We start from the raw sequence: 7,115 nt of genomic DNA, 5'->3' as shown, positions 1-7,115 counted from the left end.
CACTGCACCAACCTCCACTGCTCTCCACAGGGCTCCCTTGGCCTTTTCCTTCTGCTGGGTTTTGACTTCTGCTGTGGATTTCAAAAGCTCTTTCTCTACTCTCCTTTTTACCAGTCACACAAAAACAGCCACTAGTCCACTATTCTGCTTGTTTCCCTTGTACCTACAGCCATTCTCTACACACACACTTTGTTTTTATAGTTTAAAATTTACTTATTTTATGCTTTTTGAGACAGGGTTTCACTATGTAGCCCTGGCTGTCCTAGAACTTGTTCTATAGACCAGGCTGACCTAGAACTCAGAGCTCCATCAGTTGCTGCCTCCCAAGTACTGGAATTAAAGGCAAGTGCCACCACATCTTTACCTTTAATAATATTTTTTCAAATAAAATTTAGACACATTTAAATATTGGTGTATAATGTTGACAAAATGCTGTATCTCTGTAATTCTATCAGTACAGAGGACGTTTCTGTTTTGCCAGTAAGTTCCCACACACCTCTCTGTAGTGAATTCTTGTCCCCTTGTTATTGTTGTTAGGGACAAACACTGCTCTGAGGTTCTTCCTTTGTTAAGTCTTACACTAGTGTGGAAATTGAGTAATAGATCCTAAGGATACATGTAAACACCACGACCCTCAGGGAGTTTGCTACAAGATGCCACACACTGACTCCACTCACAGGAACTCCAGGGATGGGCAGGACACTGGCGGGGCAGATGAGTTGTCTATTGGGTCTTGTGTTAGAAAAAGAACTAGCTTTGAGGGATAGGGGAGGAATGGAGATGCTGTGCACGTGGCTGTGCTGGTCTCCCACACTCAGGACGCACTGCCCTGGCAGTCACTGTCGGGAAGTCATGTCTCAGCAGAACTGCTGCAGTACTGGAAGCACTAGTCCTGCCCTTCTGTGAACAATTCTGAGCACTCTGCTTGCTCCACACCCTCACCAGCATTTGGTATGGTCACCTTCCTTGAACTTAGTCATTCCTGCGACTCTATGTGAATACAGTGACTGAGTTTGCACTCCTGTGATTAACAATGATGTGGAGTACTTTGTTGACCATCTCTTCACTGGGTTGCTCATCACTGTAAGTTGCAGGTCCTCGTGGTGCATCATTCAGACGCTTTACCAATATTGTCCCCAGGCTATGGTCATCATTTTCTTTGTATGGAGAGTTGTATTTTTGATGAAGTCTAACCTATTTTTCCTTTTATAGTTACTACTGTCTGTGGTCAGCAGGACGTTCTTCCGTGTATGTGACGGGGTGCATGTGCATGTGGAGGCTAGAGACTCCTCACTTTATTTTTTTGAGCACTGTCTTTCACTGCACCTGGAGCTCGCTGAGTTGGCTAAGATGGCTGGCCAGTCAGCTCCAGGAATGCACCTGTCCCTGTCTCTCATGCTGGAGACATGTGTGCTGCAATGCCCAGGCTTTTATACGGGTGCTGGGGATCTAAATTCTCCTAGCCCTAGAGGTATTTTTTCAGGATTTTTTTTTTTTTTTTGGTTTTTCGACAGGGTTTCTCTGTGGTTTTGGAGCCTGTCCTGGAACTAGCTCTTGTAGACCAGGCTGGTCTCGAACTCACAGAGATCCGCCTGCCTCTGCCTCCCGAGTGCTGGGATTAAAGGCGTGCGCCACCACCGCCCGGCTCTTGCTTCTTTTTAAATGAACTTTAAAAAATAACTTAATTAGAAATCTAAAAAGTAACAAATTCTAATTTACAAAATTAGTCTACCAGTATTTTATTTAATAAATCTTCCAAAGTGGAAAAGCAACGATTGGGTTTTTTTTTGTTTGTTTGTTTTGTTTTGCTTGTTTTTGAAACAGGGTTTCATTCAGCCCAAGGTCATTAATTCCTGCCTCTTCTATTTCTCAAGGGCTGGGATTACAGGAAGGCACTAGAATACATGGCTAAAATAAAGCGTTTTTCTAAAATCTACCTGGCCTCCAGGCTGTATCTCTGTCATGTTCTATCTTTAGCCATAAAGTTCAGTCTCTTTAACAAACTAGCCCCAAAGTAGTTTCATATGTACTGGTAACTGGTAGCAAGATGATGAAGTGGTATAGCACAATGGGGTTTACAGTGTAGCCTCTTAGTCTAAGAAAATAGAACCCAAGGATTGTACAGTCTTAAACAAACCATCAAATAAGTTATCACTTCAGTGGGAATGTGCTCTTAAATGAGGGCATGTTTTGTTAAAAAGTTACTCCATCTATTTCAATTGAATTTGTGCATCGAGCATTGACTGAATGTCACACGACGTTCTAGGTGCTAAGAATGTTAATATGTGCTGGACGGTGGTGGCGCACGCCTTTAATCCCAGCACTCGGGAGGCAGAGGCAGGCGGATCTCTGTGAGTTCTAGGCCAGTTTGGTCTACAGAGCAAGTTCCAGGACAGCCAGAGAGCTGTTACACAGAGAAACCCTGTCTTGAAAAACCAAAAACCAAAGGAAAAAAAAAAAGAATATTATGAATAAAGAATGGTCACTGGCTTTTAGAAGATCAGGCTTGTTGAACAGAATAAATTCAGAGGATGGGGTTACAGAGGCAGGTCTTTTTGATTTCTGTGGCTTACTCTGTAGTCTAGAGCTGATTCCGAACCTGACCCTCCTCTGTCGGAGTCTCCTGGGTTCTATTTTATGTGCACTGTTGTTTGCCTACATGTAAATCTGTATGTAAATCCCCTGGAACTGGAGTCACAGACAGGTGTGAAACTCCATGTGGTTGCTAGGAATTGAACCCAGGTTCTCTGGAGGAGCAGTCAGTGCTCGCAATCTCTGAGCCCATGCAATCTCTTCAGTCCCACAGCTGGATTTTTCTTATCAGTCAGTGGTTCAGTATTTCCTTAGTTTGGGTTTATTCTCAAATCAACAAAAATAAACATGTTTAGTCAATAAAGATGCCTAAAATTATCTTATCAAAAAGTAGGTCTCAGCCTAGCTTAGGGACGAAAGTCTTTAATCCTAGTACTCCAGCACTTGGGAGGCAGAGAGAGGCAGGGGGATCTCTGAGTTCGAGACCAGTCTGGTCTACAGAGTGAATCCCAGGCCAGCCAAGGTTACACACTATCTCAAAACAAACAAACAAAACAAAAAAATTCAACATCAAAAGATGGTTAAATCTAAGAACTAAAAGTATTAGCTTGTCTAGTTTGTACTGAATATTCAAAGAGTTAAGGGATTCTTTGGAGGTCTGGACTCTATCCGAATGAATCCTTGCCTAATAACACAGGTTTTAGGGTCACGTAAAGAACTTCCAGATTCAGAATATATCTGTTAATTTAGAATTATTTCTAGAGTATACCCAGTGCAAATATTATATTGAAAACGGAAGTTTGGAGAGGATAACAAACAGCGTAGTACCCTAAGAAGACAGAAACTCAGAACCAAGAGCTCTAACGCCAAGTCTATGCTTTGAACAAATAAACCACTAACTATAACACAATTCTATTCATCTTCTGTACCTCTGAAAGAAAAACAGAAGTATAACATTTCATCCCCTGGTACTAGAGGACTAAATGAAACATTACATATAAAGCTTCCCTTCAGTGTTCATGGGGAGCTAGTTCCAGGACTCTTCACAGATACCCAAATCTAGGGAGACTGAAATGATGACATGTAAAAATATCAAAGCATTTCCATAAATTATATGGATACCCTTTGTATTTTTGTTGTTGCTGCTAAGAAAGAGTCTTGAATTCCCTATGTAGCTGAGGATGATTTTCCCAAGTGGAAGGATTACAGGAATGTATCACCGTACCCAGCAGGGTTTTTTTGTTGTTATTATTATTGTTTGTTTGCTTTTTGAGAAACTGTTGTCTAAAGTGAGTCCAAATTCCTGAGTTCAAGTCATCCTCATACTTAAGCCTTCTGAGGGGTAGAACTACAGACACATGTCACCATACCTGGTGATTCCCTGCCCGTGTACTCTGAATCACCTTCAGGGTATTCATAATGTCTAATGTAACACACAGGCCATGTAAACAACTGCTATGCTGCACTGTTGCCGAAGGAATAATGACAAGAACAAAGTGTAATTTTTTTTTAACCCCTGAATTCATGAAAACAGAGGGCCAGCTATATATGTATCAAATTCACATTTCAGGAATGTTCTGAAACAACAGTTTGTCTCTGAAAAAAATGGAAACTATAGGAACTAGCCTAATGAGTGACCACAACTAGAGATTATGATAGGAACTGTAATGCCCTGCTTCTAAAATCTCTAATTCTTTTGGAGAGAAATGACACCTTTACACTGTTTAGGTTTCCCATTTACTTAGAAACCTGAAAGAACTTTCCTGCATAAATTCAAACCTTCTATCTGTTAGCAAGCATGCACTCAAGTCCTTTGCCAGGTAATACAGTATTTTATACTATATATATGCCAGGTAATATAGTACTTATTTAAAATAAGTACTATAATATTTACAAACATAAATTAGGCCAGTCTCAGAACTAAGGAACAGGTCTTGGGAAACATGTTCTGCAAACAGTCCCTCAGCCCTCAATCAAAGCGCACCACTCATCCCTGACGTCTCCTCAGGTGCTCTTCAAACACACACTGCGCTCACCATAATTAGCTCAAGAGCAGCAGGAGCAATTTCATGCTCCTACTCTGCTATTCCAGGAGAAGGAAGTTTTCCTTCCAAGAATCACCAGCTCCACCAGGGAAAGTCAATTGTGTGTACTCAAAAGAAAAGCCAACTTTGGTGTATTGTACATCTTGTAAGAGTATCGTGTAAAACACTTTAATGAAAACAAAATAGGAAAATCAAGGTTTCCGTCCACACCTAACAAGTGTTTCCATATTATAAGCAATGAACTGAGCTAGGAAAAAAGGCAAGGAGGAAGAGAATATAGATGGTAAAATGAAAACTCTTGGCAGTAAGGATCTGAGTCATTTCATATTCTTCACTGCCAAAATCCTCCTCCTGCAAGAGGCCTACACACCACACAGTCTTCCAACTGTCATGTCCCTGGTATCCTTGACCTGCTGCAGTCCTCTGAGAGGGAAGACTGAGCCGAGAGGGTGGTCTCGGTAGGCGTGCTTACAGTAGGACTTTCATTTTCTTTGCCATATTAGTTTATGTTTAAGCAACTATGTTAGAGTTGCTGTTCAAATATTCTTCGCAGTGTCTAAGCCTTCAATCTAATAGTCAGACTAAGTACCCTAGAATGTCACTGCAAAGATCTTTCTGATGACTTTATGTGGAGGGAAGCAGTATCTGTCTGATTAAATCAGTGTTTCTTTCATTCAACAACTATTTCCTGAGTAATTACTGTGTCTACCAAATGCCCAGCTGAGTGAGGAATCCCGTATGGTTGGCAGAATCTGCAGTGAACAGTAAGTGAAATCCCTGTGGAGTGAGTAGCACGCTATTTCCCTGAGAAATCCTGTTACATGTGAGGTTTTCAGACAGCTTTAGATTACTCCTTTGTAAAACACTTAATGTTTCATTTTAGTAATTTCTAATAAATACTATAATAAGCTGCCTTTTCTGAACATGATACATATTTAATACACCACAGAAATGTCTGGCTACATCTGTTTTTAGAAACTACATGGACATTTGTTCATCTATTCTAGGCTAGAAAATTACAAAGCAAGCTCATCTGGACTGTGGTTTTAGCAAAACTGACAGGTCCTAAACAAAGGCCTGGGAGGTTCTCTGCTGAGTAAAGTCCATGAGCATTGCAACTTCTTTACTTTTGAAAGCTTTCTTTTGAAAGCTTTTTAATTTAATTCCTACACTTTAGATTGTTCCACATCTTACATGGCATGTGATATATAGCTAAGGAATTCACAGACTAAAAGGATCTCAAAGTGATGTCAACATTCAACAACTTCTTAACACTTATAAAGGAAAATGAAGCAAAAATGTTCAAATGACTTGCAATAAATCAGAAATCTTGTCAGTGGTATTTAAGCCACTCAATCCAGTGAATTTCAAGTGGGGGAACTGCCAGGGATACTGGCAATATTTGGCTATCTGAAAACCTTTCAATGTATTTTTGGTACCTAGGGGGCCAGGATGATGCTAACCACCCACCCAATAGAGAAGAGTCTCTTCTAACAAAGAACTACGAAGTCAATGGTGACCAAATTGTAAGAGACTGACAAGCACTCAGAAGATAAAAATGTTACTTTCTTTCAGGCAATTTAAGAATAGAGTTTATTTGATTTCCCTTGTCATGTACTATAACAAAAGAATAAGACATACTTACCATGAGCCAAATCCCAATGGTCTCCTTTCATAATCTGGTAAATCTGGAGCAATCTTACAAGCTTGTATGTTCAGGTATTTAAATATGTGGATTTTGCCTTTTATACATATCTAAATAAAATAACAAATTCAGTCAAATTACCATTCATCTAAAATATAGATGTTTAAAAAAATTACTATTATTTTATGTGTGTGCATCTCTTTGTACCATGTGTATGCTTGTGCCTACAGAGGCCAGAAGAGGATATTAGACCCCCTTGAATTAGAGTTACAAACAGTTTTAAGCAGTCATGTGGACACTGGGTAGTGGTCCTGAATTGCTGGAAAAATAGTCAGTGTTCTTAACTACTGAGCCACCCATGGTGCTTTTTTTAAAAATCATAACTAGCTTTTTGTGTAACATAAATCGGATTTTAAGGCATCTCTATTAAATATATAGTGTATTAATTAAGAAATCTATCATCGGCTGAATGTTTAAGGGTTTTGATTTTTAGCTATTAGAAAATTTCAGTAACAGAAGTAATTTTTAATTATAAACACTGTTACATACCAAGTAAATTTAACAATACTGACTTGCTATATACATTCAGGACATTATAGACTTCTCTCTACGCATTAATTAATCACATATAATTACATTTTTAATGCTCATCTCTACAGGAAAGAACTAGAAATGATAAAATGGAGAAATTTATATGTTCCTGTTTCCTGGCTACCATGAGGTGAGTGGTTTGCTCTACCACGTGCTTCCGTTGCCATGACAATGTCTCACCATGGGCATTAGTCGGCCAACCACAGGATAAACCTCTGAAACCAGGAGCCTTCCTTCTTTCCTTTTACTTACTTTTTCCCAAGTACTTTTTCACAGATTAAAAACTGACTAACAGCTGGGCG

At 39.6% G+C, this 7,115-nt stretch overlaps 1 protein-coding gene across 8 annotated transcripts in view; it reads right to left on the bottom strand.

Annotated features, from left to right (window-relative positions):
• Lrch3 (leucine rich repeats and calponin homology domain containing 3) overlaps positions 1 to 7,115 on the bottom strand; it is a 111,974-nt gene that overhangs the window by 51,693 nt on the left and 53,166 nt on the right. For all 8 annotated transcript variants that reach the window (XM_005344860.3, XM_005344861.2, XM_013351622.2 and 5 more), the window contains exon 6: positions 6,223 to 6,332. In XM_005344860.3, the coding sequence (XP_005344917.1) occupies positions 6,223 to 6,332 (110 nt within the window). The remainder of the gene's footprint in view (positions 1 to 6,222; positions 6,333 to 7,115) is intronic.

This window comes from Microtus ochrogaster, chromosome 2 (assembly GCF_000317375.1).
Source record: "Microtus ochrogaster isolate Prairie Vole_2 chromosome 2, MicOch1.0, whole genome shotgun sequence".
NCBI lineage: Eukaryota > Metazoa > Chordata > Mammalia > Rodentia > Cricetidae > Microtus > Microtus ochrogaster.
Note: the sequence above shows the minus strand (reverse complement) of the source record. Positions and strands in the feature narration are given on the sequence as shown.